We start from the raw sequence: 24,302 nt of genomic DNA, 5'->3' as shown, positions 1-24,302 counted from the left end.
TGTTATTAAAAGAAATATAATGGTATTCTTGAACATAAAATTGTATCTCATTAACACTTTCCCTCCCACAGTGAGGAGGAGCTTCCATACCACAATGCAGCAGTAGAAAGGGTAAGTTATACTTTATATTTATTTGTAGCTTTTATTCTACACCTTTTATTAGGAAATCCTTCCTTATAATGCATAAAGTAATCAGATCCATCATAGAGAATTTAAAGACATCTTTGCTATTGGAAGTTTCAAAGATCATAGCATTTAGCCTTGATTATATCACCTGTGAATTAAATTTGATATGAACAGTCCTTAAAAGATATTAAGAGTTGGTATAGGAACTTAGAAACAAAATATTATTGTTATTGTCAGACAGAAATTATATTCTGATCTTAACAGAAAACAGGAGAGTTAGGAGAAAGCTGGCTTGATTTGAGACCTATAGCATAACCTGAAGATTTAGCTAAAGTTGGTCTTGTTCTTACACATGTAGATCCATATACATGTGTAGATATGTTTCCATAATATATATGTAGGTACAAATGCATCATATATACAATCTGTTCATTGATTCAACCTTTATTAAACTTTAATGAGAATACTGTGTTTAAGCACAACAAGAGAAAGATAAAATTTAGATAAGAACTGATCCTTGCTCTCATTCACTCATTCTTTCAACAAATACTAAATATTAACTATGCTCTGTGAACTATACTGAATGATGAGGATATAGAAACAAAAATATAGAGCTTCTAGACTAATGGGGGATAAAAGCACAAAAACAAACTGTAAGATACAGTATTACCTAAGTACATTAGGAACATACAAAACAGTGATATAGGAGACCTAAGGAGAAAGGTTATTAGCAACTTTGGTGAATCAAAGAAGGCAAAAATGGGGTATCTGCCAGTTTAAGAGCAGCTTTGAAGGATGTATAGGAATTCAGAGGTGAAGAGACAGAATGAAATACACAGCTCTACATATTTGCACTTAGTTTAGCAGAGCATTCTGTGATTTCCTGGTTATTTTTATCAACTCATAGTTGATAGAACCTGTTGATTCTTTAGAGATATGTGGATTATTCCCTTGGGCTTTGGTTATTTACCTGACATTAGATAATTTAGAGGGACGGTGTGGGGATAGTAGTCATTTATTACTTTAATTTTTCTCCTCTAAGGCAGAGGTCATAGTTATTGCTATTTGTTATAAGCAACATCCTTGAGTCTGCTCTATCTCCTAGAAGAGTAGCTTGGGAAGTAGCAGGATTAAAATTCCATATTTGTGAAGCACTTTTCTGTTGTTGGAAGGATTTCAGGATGCTCTGTTTTCACAGCTAAATGACTGATTTCTAAAGACTTTAAGTTAATGGCGATTGATTTCCCCAAACTGGCTATCGACTCGGCATATTTCTTGGAACAATAGACTGAAAGTCTCATGCCCTGAGTTCCAGGCTTAGCAGTGTCACTCACTAGCTATGTGACCTTGGTCTTTTTGAGGACTTTTTTTTCCTCATTCATAAAATGAGCAGCTTGGAGAAAAAGATCCCTCCAAAGCCATATTGAATAAATATATATTAAGTACCTACTCTGTGCAAAAAAATATTCAAAATCCTCAGAGAGTTACATAGATCTCAAAGTCTATTGTGTGTGTACATATATATGTATGTATGTATTTTACATTTTGCAAATTATTTTTAATAATTTCTCATTAAATGTTTAATATGAAATTTCTTGAGTTTTCCTCTGTTCTATTTATCTTTTGAGTTTTATAAAATGTAATGTATTCTTCTGTTTTTTAAAAATTACTGACATTTTACTTCAGCATAGATTGACATGAATCTTTAAAAGAGAGTAATACAGGGAAGGAGGAAGAATTGTCCTTTATAATGATAAACAAAACATAAACAGTCCAGTGACTTATAGCAATAATACCATTTTCTCCCATGGATTAGACTAAGCTTATTTTTCATACTGTGAAGGGATATCAGAATATGTCTCTGTGAATTCTGTCAAAAGTAGACCCTTGCTGAGTCCCTGAAAAGTTAGTATACATAGATTTGAGGTCATCTTCTTAACTTCAGATAGCTGTAACTTATTGTTTGTGGTAAGACAATCATTTACTTAGATAATCCTATGTATCCTGAAGAACTAGAAGTAGTTTTGTGATCAGAAGTAGTAATATAATTGCATTATTAAAGGAACTTAGATTATATTGCCAAATGACTTGAGTAAGATATGAGGGACAGAAAAGCTTCCCTGCTTATTCTCCTGTCTTATTTGTACTATAGTCATGTCTCATTTTCTGCTTTTTCTTTATTCTAGTTACTGTTTGCCATTTTTTTTCTCTCCCTTTGAGAGAGAATTTCCCTTTGCTGCTGAAATGAGCTCTTGTTCATTTAGTTTTTGATGGACAGCTCTCTTGGTGAATGTTTTTAAACTGATTTTCTTTGTTGACTCCAGTGCTCTGAGTAGTAGAAGGTATTTAATTAGGGGTAAGAGCAGAACCTCTACAAAATGCCAGATGGGAACTTAATAAGAGAGTGGTGATAGAAGAGTGGGCTGTTAAATTCAGTTTTGTTGCTGAGCATTAGTGCCTGTCATTAGTTTTGTATGAAGTTCTACATTTAATATTTAGGTAAAATGAACTCTCCAAGCAGCTAATGAGGAAAGTTAGTGAGGAAAGGGACTGAGTCCTGGAGACTGGGGCCAAACAGGATATGAAGTGAAAAGAATCTGTTCTTTTCACCTTCCTGACTTTCTCCTGGCTAACATGGGTTGTTATAGCAGTTGGAAGAGTATCACTTTAACTTGGTTCAAAGAGAGTGCCTTATTCCTAGAAAGGAAAAATAAAAACATTCAAAATGGTTACTATAGTTAGCAGTTAAACAAATTTTGCATAACTTACACATGGAAATATCAAGTATTTGAAAATTGCCAGTCAGTATTGAAAAATAGACCATAGACATTGTGTGTGTGTGTGTGTCTCTATATCTTCACAAATACACATGTGTAGAAGAACTCCTCAAATTTATGTGCAAGTCAGACTTTCTTCAACAACAGCTATCCAGAACATTGTTGTGATGGAATGAATGAATGAAAACCCATTTATTAAGCATTTAGTATATTCTAAGCAATGTGCCAAGTGCTGGTGATACAAGTAAAAAATAAAGACAGTCTCTGCCTTCAAGGAACTTACATTGTAATGGGGGAAAACTCCCTATAGGGAAGTAGAAGCCAGGGAGGAGGACTTTTGTAAGGAAAAAGTTGGTAAATAGTTCAGTAATAGATTGGATAGAACGGTGACATAGTTGGAGGTAAGAGGGGAAGACAATACCAGAGACTGCAAGGTAAGAATGTCAAAGAGATGGCATTAGGGAGTAAGACATGAAGTCAGGCATAGCTGAGACCTGCTTAAATAGTGGGCTAGATAGGGCATTCACCATTCAGGACAGTGGGCACTCAGGGCGAGTGTTTATCAAAGGTGAGGAGGTTAAAATCTCCTGAACCCAGAAGTAGCAGAAAAAGCTGCTGATCAGCCAGTATAGCCCTCACAAAGCCAATATACTAAAGAGTCATTTTAATTCTGTGAGAGAAATTTTTCAGGCATTTAAGTTTTTAATGGTATTTTATTTTTTCCCAATTACCTATCAAGAAAATTTTTAGTATTCATTTTTACAAGATTTTGAGTTCCAAATTTTTCTACCTTCCTTCCTCCCCTCTCCTTGTCTGAAAATGGTAAACAGTTTGATATAGTTTATTCATGTGCTGTCATGCTATCATATAAAATATTTCCACGTTAGTCATAGTTGTTGAAGAAGAAACGGATCCAAAGGAAAAACAAACCATGAGAGAATAAAGTAAGTGAAAAAAATATGCTTCAATCTACATTCAGAGTTCATCAGTTCTTTATATGGATATGGATAGAATTTTCCTTCGTGACTCCTTTGTACTCGTTTTGAATCATTGTGTTGCTGAGAAGAGCTGAGTCATTCATAGATGATCATCACATAATGTTGCTGATACTGTATACACTGTTTTCCTGGTTCTGCTCACTTCACTTTGCATTAGTTCATATAAGTCTTTCCAGGTTTTCCTGAAATCCACCTACTCATCATTTCTAATAGAACAGTAATATCACATTACATTTATATGCTGCAACTTGTTTAGCCATTCCCTAATTGATGATCATCCCCGTAATTTCCAATATTTTGCCAAGTAATCTTACTTTAAATACACAATTTTAATGTACTTGATTAATTGTTTTCCTAACACATAGAAGATTGAAAACAAGAAATTTCAAAGAAGTTTGAGTTTATATATTAAAAAATAGGATCAGTCATACAATGAAGTTGTGACAGAGCTACTGGATCCATTGCATAAGAATAAATGTGTTGACAGTAGTCAGTGACTATAGTAATCTAACTGTTTGTTAAATGCAAAAACTGCAGCTTCTGGGATGAGAACTCACTATTTGACAATAACTGCTGGGAAAAGTATAAAATAGTCTGGCAGAAACTGGGCACAGATCAATATCTTATGTCGTATACCAAAATAAAGTCTAACTGGGTTCGTGATTTAGATATATAAATACTGTAAGCAGTCTTGGAGAATAAGGAATAGTTTACCTGTCAGATTTATGGAGAAGGGAAGGATTTATGATCAAACGAGATAGAGAGCATTACGAAATGCAAAATGGATAATTTTGATTAATTTAAATTGAAAAGTTTTTGTTCAAACAAAGCCAATATAACCAAGATTAGGAGGGAAGCAGAAAACTGAGAAAGAATTTTTACAATCAGTATCTCTGATAAAGGCCTCATTTCTAAAATAAACAGAGAACTTTCAAATTTACAAGAATACAAGACATTTTCCAGTTGATAGATGGTCAAAGGATATGAACAGGCAGTTTTCAGAGGAAGAAATTAAAAGTATCATCATATGAAAAAATGTTCTAAATCACTATTGATTAGAGAAATGCAAATCAAAACAATTCTTAGGTACACCACATCTCACCGGTAAGATTGACTAACATAACAAATCAGGAAAATGGTAAATGCTAGAGAAAATGTGGGGACAAAATTGGAACACTAATGCATTTTAATGGAGTTGTGAACTGATCCAACCATTCTGGAGAGCAATTTGGAACTATGTCCAATGTTGGTTTGGTTTGGTTATACTTTGGTTATACTTAATAAAAACCCTTTGACCCAGCAATACCATTTCTAAGGCTGTATTCCTAAGAGATCATACAACTGGGAGGAGGACCAGTATGTACAAAAATATTTGTGGTGGCAAAGAATTGGAAATCAAGGGGATGCCCATCAATTGGGGAATGGCTGAACAAGTTGTGATATATGAATGTAATGGTATACTATTCTATAAGAAATGAGGAGTGAATTGATTTCATAATAACCTGGAGAGACTTATATAAACTGATGCTGAGTGAGGGGAGCAAAACCAGGAGAACATTTTACATGATTACAGACACACATCTTATCTGTGATTACTGACTTTGATAGACTGGGCTTGCCTCAGCAATGCAAGGTTATAAGACAACTAACTCCAAAGGACTCTTGATGAAAAAGGATTTCCACATCCAGAGACTATTAGGGAGGCTGAATGCAGATTGAAGCAAACTACTTGCTCTCTTTTTCATTTTGTTTTGTTTCTTCTTCTTTGTTTTTCATTCCATTGGTTATAATCTTTACAACTTGACTGATGTTTAATGTGAAGGTATATGTAGAACCTCTATGAGATTACATGCCACCATGGGGGTGCGGGGGATTTGGAACTTAGAAATTTGTGGAATTGACTGTTGTAAAGTAATAGAAAATAAAATTTTTAAAAAAGAATAAATGTGTTGCGCCTGAAGTGGAGTAGGTTGGATTATTTCTCTGTATTTTTTTCTTACCTCCATGATTTTAAGCAGATTTTATTTAGGGAACTTTACTCTCTGATGAATTTGACACATATCTCTAACTATGATAAAATCTATGGAAGTTGTAGCCTATCTATCCATCTGTACATACACACACATATATATGCATGCATGCATGCATACACATGTGTATATGTATATATATTATATGTAAAATATATATTAGTCTTCTAAAATGTGTTTGAGGTAGAATAACATGTAAGAATGGAAAAGGTATTGTATTTAGAGTTACAAAACCTGAGTTTGAATCCCAATTCTTTAAGAAAAGTGTGATCTTATCAAGTCCCAAAGCCTCTCAGCCTCAATTTCCTCCTCCATATGAAGGCATATGATTTACCATGATGAGTCCAGAGCATTTAGGATGAAACATACCACCTCTTGCCAGAAAGATGAACTTTTAATGACAGAATGAAACTTAGTTTTTGGACATGGCCAGTGTAGGAATTTATTTTGTTCAATTATGCATATTTGTTAGGGGGATTCTGTTTTCCCTTTTTTTTTTTAATTTATTCAGTTGGAGGTTGGAAAGTGAGAGGGAGAGATAATAAATATCTGTAAAATAAATTAATAAAGTGAAGTGAAGGCATTAGACTAGATAACTTCCCAGGTCCCTTCTAGGTCTAAAATAATGATTCTATACTCTATCCAAGGAAAGGAATATAATGTAATTATCACTGGATTAGAATTCCAAGGGTCTACATTCCAATTCTTAACATAATTCAGTTCAGTAAAAGTATATTCAATGCCTCTTGTGTACCAGGCACTGTGCTAGGTGCCATGGACACAAATAAGAAAAAGACAATTCCTGCCTTCAAGGAACTTAGAACATAATGGGAAAGACCACACATAAAAAGAAGCTGGAAAAGAAGAGCAGATCTTGTTCTGTTCAGATCAAGCAGAGCTGTAGGCGGAAAGTGAAATGAGCTGCATAGTACCAAGTTCTGTCCTCTATAAAGGAAAGCTTTGAGTGAAGTTTATTGCTCCACCCTCCAGCCCTCCAATCAGAGGAGAAAGGGGACTGAAGAAGTTGGTAGGTACTGATAAGGTTGAGTTAAACATTATGATAAGATTTATGGTGATCAACTTGTCCTGGGAGTGGGTATCTTAATTTGTGGAGTTCAGCCCAGCCAGAACTGCAGATGGGAAGTAGAGTAGCATCAATTTAAGACCCTTCACTACTTCCTACTTTACAAGTGTTTTCCACCTTCCTTGCCACCCAGAAACCATGTCTCCATACTATATGACTCTCCATTTCTGGGACCCTGATCAAATCAACTGTACCATTGATCTTGGAAGGGGGATGTCAGTTTCTGCCCTTATGGTACCACTCACAATCCCTTTAATTTTTTCAAGCAAAGTGTTCTTCCTTGACTCCCACTCTTTTGGGCATGTAGTCTCCTCCTATTATAAGGTAACTTCCTTGAGGGCAGGGACTTTTTTGCTTTTGCTTTTGTTGTATTCTTAGTACTTAGGACACTGTTAGGCACATAATAAACACGTGCTTTTTTTTTTTATTATTCATTCATTAATCCTCATTACTCTTCCCTGAAAACTAGTTCATCAGTATCCTTCTTAAAATGTATGACCCAGAAATAAATGCATATCTCTTTTATGCAGCCCGAGATTTCATTAACTTGTTTGGCTTCTATATCACTGTGTTGTCAGAAACAAATCCAGTATTTCAACATTTTTGTCTACAAAGTAAATAAACATAATAACCTTTGCCTTTATTTAAGTCCAAGGGCATGGATTCTAACCTCAGTTTGGTTATACTTAAGCTGTTTAAGATTCCTAAGTCCAAGTATCTCAATCTCTGGGCTTCAGTTTTCTCATCTGAGAATATTTTGATGATTATTATCATCATTATAATTGAGTTGGAAAAGATGATCTCTAAGGCCTCTTCTAGCTCTAAGGAAAGAAATATAAAGAACTTAGAAATGCCTATGAGATAAATACTTGAATCAAATTAAACTTGCAGCCTACTACAATCCTTGGAGCTATTTAGGTAAAACTGCTGTCCAGCTATGTCTCTCTGTTATCCTTATTATTTCTTTAAGCTCTTTGAAGTGTGCTCATCTCAGATTTAGGATATATGTCAGGCTTCTCCCAAATTGCTTTTCCTTTTCTTTCACAAATTTTAAAATTGAGTAGTTACAGACAGTTTTCACTTAACCTGAAGTTGCATTGTGCAAATTAGACTTTACGTAAAGAATTCTGAAAGAAACCCACATTCCAAAAAAAACAACCTATGTTAACTTTACTGTCCAGTACTTAATTCAAATGACTTAAAACTCACTTTAAATAAAGGTCTGTAGAAAGGTTCACTTAGATGAAGTGAGAATTATCTGTACTAATCCCATCAAGGAACTACACTAGTCATCCTCAGCCACTAGTTTCTTCTTATTGGTGATAATCAAATGCAGAAAAGCATTTTTTTCTTACTGGGTTCCTCAACATTTTTGAAGAATGAAATTAACATTATTGCAGATCAACAAATTACATCTTTTGTCAGGGAGAGATCTAGCATATGTCTGTATGATTAGCATCCTCCATCATAAGCATGCTTCTCTGCCAAGCTTATCTTCTTACTGAACTACTTCCTCAGCTGTTTCTTATTTTTGTATAGGTGGTCTCTTGTATACTCTGATGGAACTTTGTTTCACGTTCTTCCTCTGTGTTCCTTCACTGTAATCCTTTGTGTCATATTGCAGTGTGGATGATGTTTTGGAGAAGGAGAGACTGGGAGGAAATACCTCAGTTATAGTGGACTATTATATGGGTCAATTGAGAGGTAATGACAGTTTGAAACAGGCAAAGGCTATAGTTGGTATAGTGAGAGGATATGAGAGATATTGTGCCATTGTAATTAACAAGATCTGGGAGTAGATTAGAGGGGCATTCAGGCAGTGTGGAAGAGGTACAACTCAGAAATGATTCTAAAGTCATAGGATAGGCCTAGGTGACTGGGGAGATGGTGATACCCTCAACAAAAATAGGTAATTTGGAAGAGGGAAAGGTTTGTGGGAGAGATAAGTTCAGTTTTTGATGTTTTTAGTTTAAGGTGCCTCTTTGACTTGCTGATGAAGACATTAATTAGACTGTTAGTGATGTGGGCCTGGAGCTCAAAAGAAAGATAAGGGCTAGATAAATAGATTTGGAATTCATTTACATAGAAATTAAAATTGATCCTATGTAAGGCTGAGATAACCAGGAATGAAAATGTAGAGAGAAGAGTGAAGAGTCCCCAAGACAGAGCTTAATAGATGCTAGTGCTCAGATGGTTATATGGGATGATGATCCTGAATAGAAAATAAGGAGCATTTAAACAAGAAGCAAGTAGTGTCACAAAAGCTACTAGAGAAAGTTTCTAGGAGAAAATGTCTAGAAGGAGGTGGAATAGTCATCAGTATCAGCCATTGCAGAAAGATCAAGGAAGAGAACTGGAAAAGGCGGTCTGATTTAGCGATTGATATCACTGAGATTCCCCAAGAGAGCAGTTTCAGTAGAGTGCTTGGGGTACTGCTCCTTGCAGTATATCGAAGGCCACTACAGTTGACATACCAAAATTGTTTACAGATAAATTGTCTCAAGAACTTGACAAGGTGCCCTAAAACTGTCACTGTCTACTTTTGATCTTTGTAACTTTAAACTTTGTATCTATTTCATTAATCTTTATAACTGTATCTGCTTTGATATTTGTAACTTTAAACATATGTCCACAGGGGAGGACAAGAAAAACTGTATTAGAAAATATAGTTCATGATTTAAAATGATTGCAATTAGGAAAAGAAGGGAAACTTTTTTGATTTAAAAAAATTTTTAAATCAAATATCTCTGATAAGATTCCCAAATCCACAATATTTTTGAACAAAGAAATTAACATTAGTGCAAATCAATAAATTACATCTATTGTCAGGGAGAGATCTAGCATATGTCTGTATGATTAGCATTCTCCATCATAAGCATGCTTCTCTGCCAAGCTTATCTTCTTACTGAACTACTTCCTCAGCTGTTTCTTATTTTTGTATAGGTGGTCTCTTGTATACTCTGATGGAACTTTGTTTCACGTTCTTCCTCTGTGTTCCTTCACTGTAATCCTTTGTGTCATATTGCAGTGTGGATGATGTTTTGGAGAGGAAGAGACTGGGAGGAATTATTCAATGTCATCCCAGTTAAATTACTAAAAATTATTTTACCAAATTAGGAAAATGATAAAGTTCATTTGGAAGAACAAAAGGTCAGGAACTCCAAAGAAACCAGGGGGAAAAAGATATAAAGGAAGTAGATTCAGCACTATCAGACCTTAAACTGTATTATAAGGCCAGAGCATTGTTGAGATGTATAAAGGATAATCTCAACTATTTTAAATTAAATTCAAATTTTCTTGTATAAACAAAACCCATGTAACCAAGAATAGATGGAATGCAGAAAATATGGGGAAAACTTGCATGCACAGTCTCTCAGATAGGATGTTGGTTGGGTTGAAATATTGCTGTGGTGTAGGAAGTGATGAGCTTGTTGAATTAGAAAAAAACCATGGAAAGACTTCCTCATGAAGGAAGATGCTATCCATCCTCAAAGAAGCAGATGATAGGAGGAGTATGATCTTACATGTGTGTGTGAGTGCATGTATATGTGTATGTTGATAGGTATGTGTGTACACACCCATATACACACATGCTTAATTGTTACCTTCTTTAAAGTGGTGGGGGAGGGAAGAAAAATAAAAGTAAAAAAGTGCACAGTAGAGAACAAAAGAAAACCAACAAGGAAGCAAGAAAAAGCTGGAAAGTTTTAAATATCATTCTTGCCTTTAAAAACAATGTGTAGTATTTATTTAGATTTTCTTGAAATAGGAATTTATTATTTTATATTGAATCCTCTCTTATAGTCTGCTATGTACTTGGCAGCTGTTTTTTTTTCCTCTTTTCATTTTGTATTTAAGTTTAAAATTTAAAAAATTACCCCCCAAAAAATGTATACCTGAACATTGATTGTACTATTGGATTCCATTTCTGTGTTAGTTTTACTAAATTATTTTTTAAAAATTATTTGCTAGAGAGGTGGCTTTATGGGAAGGGAAAGAGTGAGGAATATGTTCTGAAATTAAGCTAGTATAAAAACCAAATGACAAAAATAAAAATAAAATATTATATAGTTCAAGATCAAGAACTAAACAAAAGTGGCTTGTATACTACTACCAGAAGCAGATTTATACATCATGCATACTTTTTTCAAGAAGAATATTAAGGGGGGAGTAGCTAGGTGGTAAAGTGAATAGAGTACAGACTCTGGAGTTAGGAGGACCTGAGTTCAAATTTGGTCTCAGACACTTGACACACTTATTAGCTGTGTGACCTTGGATAAGTCACTTAACCCCAATTACTGTGGCTTCCCCCCCAAATTATTTAAAAAAAAAAAAGAATGTTAAAAAGTTCTGGATATGATGAAACTGAATTGACATTTTAAAAAAATATTATTTTACTTTTTCCAATTACATGTAAAGACAATTTTTGACATTCATTTTTAAAATAAAAATCTGAGCCCCAAATTTTCTCCCTCTCCCCAAGTCAGTAAGCAATTTGAGATAGTTTGTATGTATGCAATAATGTAAAACATTTCCATGTTAGTCATGTTATGAAAGAAGAAACAGATCAAAAGGAAAAAACCCACAAAAAATAAACTTAAAATAGCATGCTTCAATCTGCATTCAGTTCTTTCTCTGGATATGGATTGAATTTTCCATCATGAGTCTTTTAGAATTGTCTTAGTTCTTTTTATTGCTTAGAAGAGCTAAGTTTTAATTGATCATTGTACAATGTTGCTGTTACTGTATAAGGTAGTTTGCGTTTTGCTCCCTTCAGTTTCTATCAGTTCATGTCTTTCCAATTTTTTCTGAAATCAGCCCACTGGCCATTTCTTATACCACAATAATATTCCATTACATTCATATACCACAGTTGTTCAGCCAGAATGATATTTAAAAAACCAATGAAATTGACTATATTTTAGTCAACAGGAAAAGATTAGTTATAGATCTAGGAACCATTTTGTAATCTTATGAGTAATTAAAATCAATGTTTAGTTGGAGCAAACATACACATGCAAATAAACATTATATTTAAAGAGTGATTAGGATGAGAGTACACTACAGGCCATCTGGGAGCTCTAGTTGAACCCATAAACAAGCTGTTGATTTTTTTAAAAATGGGAAATGGACAAATGTAAATAAATTGATTCTTACTGTCACCATTTATTATAGAAGTTTAATAAAATACAGTCATCACAGTGAGAAGGTGGAAGGAGAGAAGAAACTGCCTCAGCCAAAAAATCCTTAATCTCTTTGCCAAGTCGAGATACAGCAGTGAACATCATTGTAAAGTGCTCTAAAGGAGGGTGCAAGCAAATGAGTAGTAGTTGTTTTCATTGTTTCAGTCATGTCCAACTCTTCATGAACCTGTTTGGGGTTTTCTTGGAATGCTTTGCCATTTCCTTCTCCAGATCATTTTATAGATGAGGAAGCTGAGGCCAACCAGATTAAATTACTTGCCTAGAGTCAAACAGCTAGTGTTTGAGGCCAGATTTGAGGATATGAACCTTCCTGACTCCATGCCTTGGCACTCTGTTCTCTGTGTCACATAGCTAGTTGTAGTAGTACAACCTCATATAGTAGTGAAAAGTAGTTGACCAAAGAGTTTTGTAATTAGCTTGCAAAGATCTTGAAATGAGACTTGGTAAGCTAGAACTTACCTACAACTTTTGTAGATGGAATTAAGAGGTTGAAGATAGACACAAAATAGAACAAATCTCCCAGCATTTTTCTAATTTTAGCTCTTTTGTTATCAACAATAATAGTGGAACCATCACATTTGGGCCTATCATCTCTGTTCAGATGTACTACTATTTGAGGAAGTGCTGGTGGCACTGAAGATCATGTTAAGAAAAGTGGTTAGTTATGGATATGAATAGAAGAAATCTGCACTGGAGATTATTCAACTTCAGAGACTCTTTAGGACTGATCGTCAAGTTATTTCAGAGATAATGGAAAAGATTGTGAATGATGCTTTTACTGAGTTCACTCCTCCCTACCCCTTCAAAAGAAAAAAGGGGAGGGGTCATTCGAAAAGACATTAATGAACTCACCAATATATCCAAGTTTATAAAAGCTTTTAAAGGTGTTCTGTGCTTGTATTTTTGTAAACATGAAAAGGAACCTGTAAGTTTTCACATGATTTTCTATAGCAGAACATCTTTACAGTCACACAGCTGAATAAAAGATATGTAAAATAAAACACTGCTGTGTTTATTCATTGTTTTTAAGAAAATATTTGACTTGGGATAATAATTAGCAGCCTTAATGGTAATGCATTGCCCCATGCATAATAAAATACATATAATTTTGTCAAACAATCAGCTTAGTATTGCTGTCAAATCAAGTACAAAATAGAGAAATTTGCTAACTTAGGATGTTTGCCAGTAAATGGGAAATGTTCTACATAAATTCCAACCAAATCCTGGATTCCCTTTAATTTCCAGGCTCCCCAGGTGCTCTTTCTGACAGTCTAGACAAATGCTCCTTGTGAGCATAGCCGACCATCCACACTGGAAAAAGCAAGTGAATGGACAACCCATATTGCCAAAAGTATGAAATGAAACTACATGGGCAGTAGTACAGGAATTGTAAGATAGACAGGGGGCCAGATCAAGAATTGAGTACAGAGCAGAATCGAGCAGAATTAATCTGAAAATTGCACAGTGTTTTCAGTGATCCTAAGCTGCTACAAAAATCCAACTTTTTAACAATGTTCTCTGCGTATGTTTTTTGACTATGAAATGACAAAGGACAGTGGAATGATAGATATGTGGTGGATGAAAGGAGGCTACAGCATGTTATTAGTGATGCATTGCATTTGAGAAGTTCCTTAAAAGATTATCAAAGTCATACAAATATCACTAGAAAAGGAAGAAGTGGTTTTATCATATGTCAGTAATGAGAGATAGCTGATAGATAGTTGGGATAGTACATTGTTATCTTTAAAAAACAGAAGCACAAGAAGAAGACCTTCAGATCTTTGGTTAGAGCTTCTTTTGAGAAATTTTTAGGAGTTCCATGAGGGCAAAGATTTCATCTTACCTAAAATTCTCTGTCCTTAGTGGTTGCTTAATAAATACTTTATTGAGTGGGAAAACATGTTCGGAATTTGTAGAGAATATAGTAGAAGCGTTTAAAAGTGTATTGGAAGTTAACATCCACAGTGATGAAATTAAAGATGAACCAAAACATTTTGTTTAATATTGTGGTTTTAATGAAATGTGTATTTTCAAGGACAGTTTTAATTCAAAATTTTATATAGAAACATTTAAATAGTTTTTGGAATAATATATGCAATTTGTTCTTTTTAAAAAAGAAAACTTCATCTTATAACTAAACTCTTGAGAGTCAAAAGTCAAGTTAATTTTAGATGATCAAGGAACATAGTGATGATTCTCTTAAGACCTATTTTTCTTCCTTGAACTTTGTATTCTACTGACCTCTACTGGTGAGGTTTAAATTTGTGCAAGCTCTTTGCAATTTCATCCAATTTACATCTTAATGATCAACAGCTGTTATAATCTTGGTGAAGGCTTGAACTTAGATATCCAGTTTTTTAAAAAAGAATTTTAAAAATGACAGATTTGAGAGTAGGCCATCTTAGACATGAAGGAGAAACATTATTTTAAAACAATAATAGAGTAATGACTCAATGATATGATAATGACTTGATAATATAATAATAATAAAAACTCTAACCCAACATGCCTTAAAGAGCAGTAGCAACTGCACTGAAAGCCAGGTCTGAGACTAGACCCAGATCTCACCTCCCCCTACTTTCCTATAACACTGTATGGAGACTGTGCTTCAAAAATCTATCTTCCATGCACTGTTATTCCTGTGGCTTCTCAAACTTTCCCCAATCCACTTTCCCTTTCTTTCAGACACAAATAGGGATGGTCTTACACTATCTCTTCTCATCATACACAACTATGCCACTTCCCCAATTACAGATTCTGACATTCTCCTGTTTGACCATAATCACCTATCATTTCATCTGTCCCCATGTCTCATTCCTCCTAAACCTATTTCTTGCTCTCAGGGAGACTTTCAGTGGTTCCACTTTTTAGTACTTTCTCATTCTCTGATTCTGACTTCATTTTCCTTTATTGCTAATGTTAACTCAATAGTTAGCCATTTCAACACTACACTGACCTCTCCTTTTGAATCTCTTGCCCTCTCATCCTGTCGCTGCTCATCTTTTGCTAAAATTCAACCCTAGATTATGCATACTATCTACCTCTTCTGCTCTTACTCACAAGTTGTTGAACACATCTGGAAAAAGTCTCACAACTATCCTTAATGGAGAGATTGCGAATTCATGTTCTCTAACCTCAACTGTACCCTCCTAGTAGCAAGACAGTTCATTTATTACTTCCTAATTGATTCCCTTATCTCATGCCCAGTAGAAGCTCTTCTATACCTCTTTCCTCCTCAAGTTTACTACACCTTTCCAGCTGAGGAACTTAACATTGTTGAGAATCTTGAGGCCATTTGGTCGGAGCCTTCTCCCTTTCTCCCCAATCCTTTCATCTCAAAACTCCTTGGTATCATCTGCTACTCTTTTCTCTTTTCCCCAAGTCTCTGACAAAATTTGTTTTTCTCCTTGCTGTGATCAGCCCTTCTAACTACACATCTGATCCCATTCCCTGCCATCTTCCCCAGCAGATTACATTCCCCTCTCTTACTTTTCCTCCCACTCCTTCTCTCCCGTCCATATACTGTCTCTCCCTACCTACTGATTACTTCTCTGCTGCCTTGAAACATGCCTAAATCTCTCTCATCTTTAAAAAAAAACCTTCACTAAACATTACTATCTCATGAGGCTATTATCCTATATCTCTCCTCTCTTTCTCTATCAAGTTCCATGAAAAAGCTTCCTATACTAGAGCCTCCACTTCCTCTGCTCTTAATTGGTCTTCAGCCCTTTGCAATATGTATTTTGACCTCATCCTTCAATTAAAACTGTTTTCCCATAAGTTACCAATGATTTCTTAATTGCCAGATCTGATTGTCTGTTCTCAGCCATCTCAGTCCATCTGTTACTTTGATACTGTTCCACTACTTTGGTTTTCTGGATATTCTCTCATCTTTAGAATTTTGAGGCACTACTCTTTTGGTTCTCCTCCCTGTCTGACTGCTTTTCAGTTTCTTTCATTGGCTCATGATCTATATCATGCCCTCTAACTGGTTAGAAGTTCAACAAGGTTCTGATCTAGTCCTCTTTTTCTTTTCCTTCTAGATGCTCTTTGGTGGTTGACTCCTGAGCTCCCATGGGTTTAACTGTCATCACTGTGTAGATGACTCCAAGATAAATATATATTCAGCCCTTGTTTTTCACTTAAATTTCAGTTCTGCATCACCAGTTACCTAATAGACATCCTACAGACATTTCAAATTTAGTATGTCCAAGATTAAACTCACCTTTCCCCCTAAAACTTCATCCTTTCCAAACTTCCTTATTTCTGTCAAAGTCACTACCATCCCAGTTCCCCAGATGTAACCTTTACATTATCTACATCTCCTCACTCTCCATCACCCCACATATCCATTCAGTTGTCAAATCATGCTATTTTAATCCTTACAACATCTCTTTCTTGCATATGACTTCTTCTCTACACTCACATAGTTAATTACTACCTTAGTCCAGGACTTTCATCACCTCTCACCTAGTATTACAACAACTTCTTAATTGGTTTGTTTGCCTCAAGTCTTTCACCACTCCAAGTGGTAAAATCCTGCTGTTGCTCAGATAAAGTATAAAGCCTTACCTCACCTGGCCTTGACTATCTTTACAATTTCATTGAATATCACTCCCTGTTCCACACTCTGTGATCTAGCCAAATTGACCTCTAAATTCTTTACTCATGATCACTCCCATCTCCCTTATCTGTTTTTTTTTCACTGATTTTCCCATCCCTGGAATTCTCTTTCCCTAACTCTATATCATAGAATCCCTCTCTTCCTTTAAAATACAATTCAGGCATTATATTCTACACGAGCTTTTCCTCATCCTCTTTCCTGCAGATACCCTTCCTCCCAAATTGCCTTGTAATTCACTGTTTTTGTTCAGTCATTTCAGTAGTGTTGGACTCTTCGTGACCCCATTTAAGGCAAACAGGGCTAAGTGACTTGCCCAGGGTCACACAGCTAGCAAGTGTCTGGGGCCAAAGTTGAACTCAGTTGTTCTTGGCTCCAGGCCTGCTACTTTATCTGTTGTACCACCTAGCTGCCTGTATTTCACTACTTTGTACATGTTTGTACAAAGTATTTCACTACTCTATACATGTTTTGCATTTATTAATTTCCTGTTTCAGAAGGATGTATTTATAAACATACTTGTCTCCATCCTTAGAATGTAGGCTTCATGTGAGATGGGATTGTTTTATTCCTTGTACTTGTTTAGATATAGTACCTGGCACATAGTAAGCATGAAACAAATGTTTAACTTCTCCCCCAGACCAACACTTTTTCCTCCTTCCCTCTTCCTATTGGGAGCATCATGATCATTCTAGTCTCTTGTGTTCACAACTTTTTAGTCATCTCTGTTGCTTCACTCTCCTTATATCCTCCATATACAATTGATAGCCACTTTAGGTGGCCATCAGGTCTGCTTTAGGCTTTTCCCACATCTCTCATACATGGCCTCTTTGTTTCACTTAGTTTACACATTAGTTCAGCCCTCATTATTACCACTGGTGATATATATGTGTGTGCATGTACATGTATACATGTATATACACCCTTGAATCTACATGCATTGTGTATTATATGTAATTAAGCAAATGTTTGTATGTTATTTACTGACATAGAACATAGACTCCTTGAGGTTATGGATTATTTCAGTTTTGCCTTTGAATCTACAATGCCTGTAACAGGTGCCTATTGATTAAATGGTTGGATTATTTCAGTACTTTTAAAATAATTCTTGATTTGAGTTTCTCCCCTTTCTAATCCATTTATACCACAACTACAAAGTTTATATTCCTAAAGGATATGTCTGACTGTGTCATTCTTCTTTGCAAGAACTTTCAGTGCCTCCTTCTTGTCTCTAGGATAAGCTAGTGAAGTCAGACAGTCAGCACACATTTATTTAGTGCCTTGTGCCAGGCTCTGTGCTCAGCACTGGAGATACAAAGAAAGAGAAGACTTTTTCTGCATCTGCTCTAAAGGAGCTCTCTCTATGGGGGAGACAACATGTAAACACCTGTGCACCATCAAGCTACATATGGGATAAACTTGAAGTAATCAACAGAGGGAGAGCACTACAATTAAGAGAAATCAACATAAAGTCTCCCTGTCAAAGGTGGGAATTTAGCTGGGACTTACAGGAAGCCAGAAGGGCAAAGATAAGAAGGGAGGAGGTTCCAAGTATGAGGGACAGCCAGTAAAAATGACCAGAGCTGGAAGATGGAGTGTTCTGTGTGAGGAACAGCACGGTGACCAGTGTCACTGCATTTGTGTGTCTTTGCGTATCTCTATGTCTCTATGTTTGTGTGTGTCTGTGTTTTTGTGTGTAATGTAAGGTGAACAAAGACTGGAAGGTGGAGGGCAGGCAGGTTATGAAGGGATTTGAAGGCCAAACAGAGAATTGTGTATTTGATGGGGAGCCACTGGAGTTATTGAACTGGGGGAGAGGGTAAGACCCTACCTCACAGTAAGTCCTGTGCTTTAGGAAAATCACTTTGATAGCCAAATAAGTGAAAGATGAACTAGAAGGGGAGAGACCTGAGACAGAGAGACCAACCAGCTGACCAATGCCATAATCTTCAAGTGTCAAGTGAAGAGTGCCTGATTCAGGATGGTGGCAGTGTTAGAGAAGAGAAGGTAGTGTATGCAAGAAATGTTGCATGTATTATTGATAGGTCTTGGTAGCAGATTAGATAATGGGAGATGAGAGAGTGAGGAGTTGTGAGCCTGGGTGACTGGGAGGATGGTGGTACCTTCAGTAGCAATAGGAAAGTTAGGAAGAGGGGAGGGTTTGAGGGGAAAGTGAATGAGTTCAGTTTTGAAGATGTTGAGTTTAACATATCTACTGGACCTTCGGTTCAAGATGTTCAATAGACAGTTGAAGATGAGAGAATGTTTGTTTTTTATCCTTTGTTTCATCTCTTCCAGGCATTCTGGATGAGTTTTTGCCCAGGCTATGTTTTTCTCTGATGCTTTGCTTTTAGATATTTTGGAGTTATTCTTTTCTCCTGCGTTTATATCCTGAACTTCCCTGCCACCATAATAGCTCTTTATGGTGGAATACTTTTTGTGTTTGCTCATTCTTCCAGCCTACTTCCTGACTTTGGACTTGATGTTCAAGCTGGATTCTGTAGCACTTCTGGAGGGAAGCTCTGGACTGATCTTGCTGCTGCTTTCTTGGAGTTTTGAGTTATTCCAAAATCTCAAGGACAAGTTGGGGACCTGCAATGGTCTGATCCATGACAGAGTCTGATTTCTGCCTCTCCTAGCCTGGGCTCTGCTTGCTCCCTTACCAGAGTCTGAGCAAGAGTACATTGCTGCTACACTTAGCCCTTGTCAACAAGCTGAAAGAGGGACTGCTACCCTAGTTATTCCTCTGTAAACAGGACTAGATGTTGGAAACTAAACCGTGTTCTGACTTGGAATTTGAGCCAAGTTGCTGTTGCTTGCTTATTTCTTGCTATCCTCCTTTCTCAGTACATTACTGAGGATTCTCTTCCTGGGAACACAACCCCTCTCTGTTCAGGTGCCCTTCTTAGATCACTTTGTACCTGTGACCCAGAATGGGTAGTGGGCAACAAAGTTGCAAGTTCACATCTATTCCTGTCCTACTACCCCAGTATGGATACCTTGGTATGGTTCTGGGACCTCCTTTTGCCCTGGTGCATAGTCTCTCCCTGGTTGCTAAAATTCTCACTTTTTGTGTACTCCTGGCTTGGACCCTGTCCAAAAATCTCCTTGTTTGTCTCCATGTGCTAAAAGAAAATGACTCACTATGACTTTTTCTGGTTTACCTCATCAAGATTAGGTATGGTACATTTTCTTTATCTGTTTAGAGGAATTTTGTGGTGAGTTTATGGTACTGCTTGCCATCTTGACTACCAAGTGAAAGGAAAGGAAGTAGAGATGTCAAATGTAGGTGACCTCAAGGACTTTAGCCACAAAAGGAAGGAGAGTTGGAATAATAACTAACAGGATGGATGGATCAAATGAGGGTTTTTGAGACGAAAGAGAAATAGGCATGTTTGTAGGTAGTGGGGAAACAACCAGCAGAGACCGAAGGTGACTGAGAGAGAGTGGGGATGGTAGAGGGGGCAAGCTGCTAGAGAAGATGGGAAAGAATGAGACTATCCGTGCTTATAGAGGAGGAAAGGTAGGGAATGAATATTTATTAAGCACTTACTATATGCCAGCCATTGTTGCACTTTAAAAATATTATCTTTTTGTTCACAACAATCCTGTGAGGACGGTACTATTGTTATCCTCATTTTACATATGTGGCAACTGAGGCAGACAGTTTTGCCCAGGGTCACACAATAAGTGTGAGGGCAAATTTGTGAAAAGGTCTTCTTGACTCTAGGCCCACTGCTTTACCCACTGTGCCAGCTAGCTTCTCCTCTAGAGAGTTGTCTTAGCAAAGAGAGGAACAACCTCATCATGAGAGACAGGGGTGAAGAAGGAAATAGCAGAAGGCATCTGGGTAATATGAGGTGAGGAGGGGAGAAGAAAAGGGATTTCTCAGTAAATGATCTTTTTTATTTTTTGCTTTTTGGAGGGCAATTGGGATTAAGTAACTTGTGCAAAGTTACACGGCTAGTTTTTTTGTGTGTGGGTGTTAAGTGTCTGAGGCTGGAACCGAACTTGGATCCTCCTGACTCCAGGGCCTGCACTTTACTCACTACACCACCTAGCCTCCCCAGTGATCTTTTTTTAAAAAATAAAATAAGAGGTAGTGTTCTCAGCTAAAGGTATTGAGGGAGGGGGAACAAATTCATTTTTCCTTCTGTCTTCCTTTACATAACTTTGCTCTTCATCTTCATTGTGACCTCCGAATTGGAGGTACTGCTTGCCCATCAGTTCTGTCCCAGGCTATCTAAAATATCTATCAATAAAGGTGCCGATTTCACCTTTGCAACATCTTCCAGATATGCCCCCTTCTCTCCTCTGACATTGTCACCCCTCTAATGCAGACCCTTATCACCTCACACCTTGATTACTGCAGTAGCCTGCTAGTGGATCTGCCTGCTTCAAGTCTCTCCCCCACTCCAATTCATTCTCCATTCATCCACTAAAATATTTTTTCTATAACTCAAATCTGATCATGTCACCTCTTCTCCCTACTCAGTAAATTCCAGTGGCTTACTATTGCCTCTAGAAACAAATACAAAATCTTGTTTGGCATTCAAAACCCTTCATAACCTAGCCCCCTCCTACCTTTCTAGTTTTCTTATACTTTACTGCCCAACAAATTAGATCCAGTGACTCTGGCCTCCTGGCTATTCCACAAACAAGGCAGTTCATCTCTGAGTTCTTGGTATTCTCTCTGGCTATTCCTCATGCCTATATTCCTTTCCTTCCTCCATTCTGACTACTGACCTCCCTGGATTCCTAAGTCCCAGCTACAATCCCACCTCCTACAGGAAACCTTCCCCAGCCTCTCTAATTCTGGTGCCTTCCCTCTGTTAATAATTTCCTATTTATTTTACATCTATTTATATTTATGTATATTTTGCTGTGTATATATTTGTTTGCATGTAATCTCCTCCATTAGATTGTAAGTTCCTTGAGGGCAGGGACTATCATGCCATTTTTTATATCCCAGCACTTAGCACAGTGCCTGGCACATAGAAGACATTTAATAAATGTTTATTGAATGGAATTGAATAACAGGATTTGGGGTTGTAAGGTAGAGGAAGAAGTAGAATGACAACTGATTGTGTGTCATTAGATAAAGGAATTCTGGAGTTCATGAATATGGAAGCCAAGCCATTTTTATGGCAAAATTAATGGTATGACTGTCTCTCTGTGTTAGATGTAGTAGGGTGGAGGGGTAGTTTATGAGAAATGACTAAGCTGATGAACCGTGAGTTTAGTGTTTGAGGGAAGTATCAGTATGTATGTCTGTTAAAGCGCCCTTTCTCAGTCAGTCAATAAACATTTATTAAGCATCTACTATGTGCCAAGCCCTGTGCTAACTGCTAGGTATACAAAGAGTAATGAGACAGTCATTGCCCTTAAGGAGCTCACAGTCTAACAGGGAAGACAACACATAAAAAGAAGCTGAAAGAGGTGAGCTACCAGCTCCCATACTTAGGTGGGAAATGATCTGAAGAGGCTTAAGTCTCAGAGTTTATTTTATCTTGCAGAGTGATGAGTTCCTGGAGATTATGAAATCTAGAAGAGTAGCTGGGTATGAAATGATGAGATGAATTCTCAAGGTGTCCTCAAATGCTGGAGGATGGGGAAGGACCTTTCCAATGTCCATCCTCCATCTGCTCCAGTCAGAAGATGGGAGGAGCCCAAGGGACCCAGGGTGCTGGAGCTGTGAGTTTCAGAGTCAGTGGGGTAGGATTTGAGGAAGAGAGAGACCCTCAAATCATTGAAAAAAGAAAGGGGAGTGGGGCAGAGTATCCTGGATTATAGTAGGTAACAGCTACCAGAATTTTTATTGGGTAGTATATATGAATTGAATGAACCTCAAAAGAGCCATGAAAATATAGACTAAAAATGAATTGGAAACTAAATGATCTTATCCTAAAGAATGAGTGGGCCAAACAACAAATCATGGGAACAATCAATAATCATTTAAGAGAATGACAATAATGAGACAAAATACCAAAACTTATGGGATACAGCGAAAGCAGTTGTTAGGGGAAGGTTTTTTTTGGGGGGGAGGGGGGTTGGTTGTTTTTGCTTTTTGGAGGGGGAAGATAGGGCAATTGGGATTAAGTGACTTGCCCAAGGTCACACGGATATGGGGTGGCTATGTGGCGCAGTGAATAGAGCACCGGCCATGCAGTCGAGAGGACCTGACTTTAGATCCAGCCTCAGACACTTAACACAAAAACTAGCTGTGTGACGTTGGGCAAATCACTTAACCCTAGTTGCCCTCCAAAAACAAAAACCAAGGTCACACCACTATCTATAAAAAAGTACTTTATATTTACTCTACAAATATTGTGCACACAAATTATTTGTATAGATTCAGTTATAAAGTATTCCTTTAAAAAAAAAAAAAGAACAATGTCTGTAGCTGGAAGAATATTCAATGTTCTTGGATGGGCCAGGCCAATATAATACTACTGAAACTAATTTATAACTGTAGTGCTATTTTAATCACTACTTGATACAATATTAACAATTCATTTGGAGAAAGAAAAGATCCAGAATATAAAGAGAAATAATGAAAATACAAAAGGTAGGGATAAAGGTGGAGTAATTGTTCTAGACCTCAAACTGTTTTACAAAATGGCATTCATGAGAACTATTTGGTATTAGTTTAAAGAGTAGAGAAATAGATCAGTGCAACAGAATAGACAAAAGGCAATCAGAAATGATGGATCTCAATGGCTCATTGTTAGATAAAGATAAATTACGTAGGAAAGAACTCCCTGTTTTAAAAACTGCTGGGAAAACTAGGCAGTAGTCTTGATAGAAATTAGGCCTATATCATCATCTTATGCCACATTACATAGATTCAAAATGGATGTGTAATCTAAATATTAAAGATAATACTTTAAAAAAATTAGAAGAGGATCAGATCCATTTCCTAATTGAGAAGTAAACAAAGGATATGGACAGAGAGTTCTCATAAGAAGTAACAGCCATTTGAAAGAATGTTCCCAATCACTAATAATGAGAGAAATTCAAATCCAAATAACCTTGAGGTTTTACCTCATATCCAACAAACATGACAAAAGCTGAGAATAATCAATGGGGAGGGGTTATGGAAAGAAGGTTAGACCAAGGCATTGTTGGTGGAGCTATGGATCAGTCCAGCTGTTTTGGAAAGCAATATTGTTCAAGTAAAATGGCTAAAATGCCCATACTCTTTGACACAGAGATGCATTATTAGACCTACCCCAGAGAGGTCATTCATAAGAAAAAAGTCTCTATCTACTGTAAAATATTTGTAGCAGTATCCATATTTTGTGATAGCAAAAAAAAAAAAACCTAGAAACAAAGTTGATGCCCATCCATTGGTAAATAACTAAACAAATTGTGGTATGTGGATGGAATTGAATCATGCTATATGGTTAGAAACTGAATTTGATGAATACAGAGAAACATGGAAAGAATTAAATGAACTGAT

At 36.6% G+C, this 24,302-nt stretch overlaps 1 protein-coding gene across 9 annotated transcripts in view; it reads left to right on the top strand.

The window, feature by feature from the left end:
- Positions 1-24,302, top strand: part of LOC138175833 (USP6 N-terminal-like protein) — a 201,909-nt gene that overhangs the window by 119,101 nt on the left and 58,506 nt on the right. For 7 of the 9 annotated variants that reach the window (XM_069106384.1, XM_069106381.1, XM_069106382.1 and 4 more), the window contains one exon: positions 72-111. The exons of 1 other annotated variant lie outside the window; for it this stretch is intronic. In XM_069106384.1, coding sequence (XP_068962485.1) covers positions 72-111 — 40 coding nt within the window. Of the gene's footprint in view, positions 1-71; positions 112-22,483; positions 22,535-24,302 lie in introns of those variants that run through there. One more of the 9 variants, XM_069106385.1, reaches the window with a different exon arrangement.

This window comes from Petaurus breviceps, unplaced genomic scaffold (assembly GCF_028583685.1).
Source record: "Petaurus breviceps papuanus isolate PSGF00001 unplaced genomic scaffold, PetGlider_PUasm1.0 79, whole genome shotgun sequence".
NCBI lineage: Eukaryota > Metazoa > Chordata > Mammalia > Diprotodontia > Petauridae > Petaurus > Petaurus breviceps.
The sequence above is the reverse complement of the archived record's forward strand: the minus strand, read 5'-3'. Positions and strand labels throughout refer to the sequence as shown.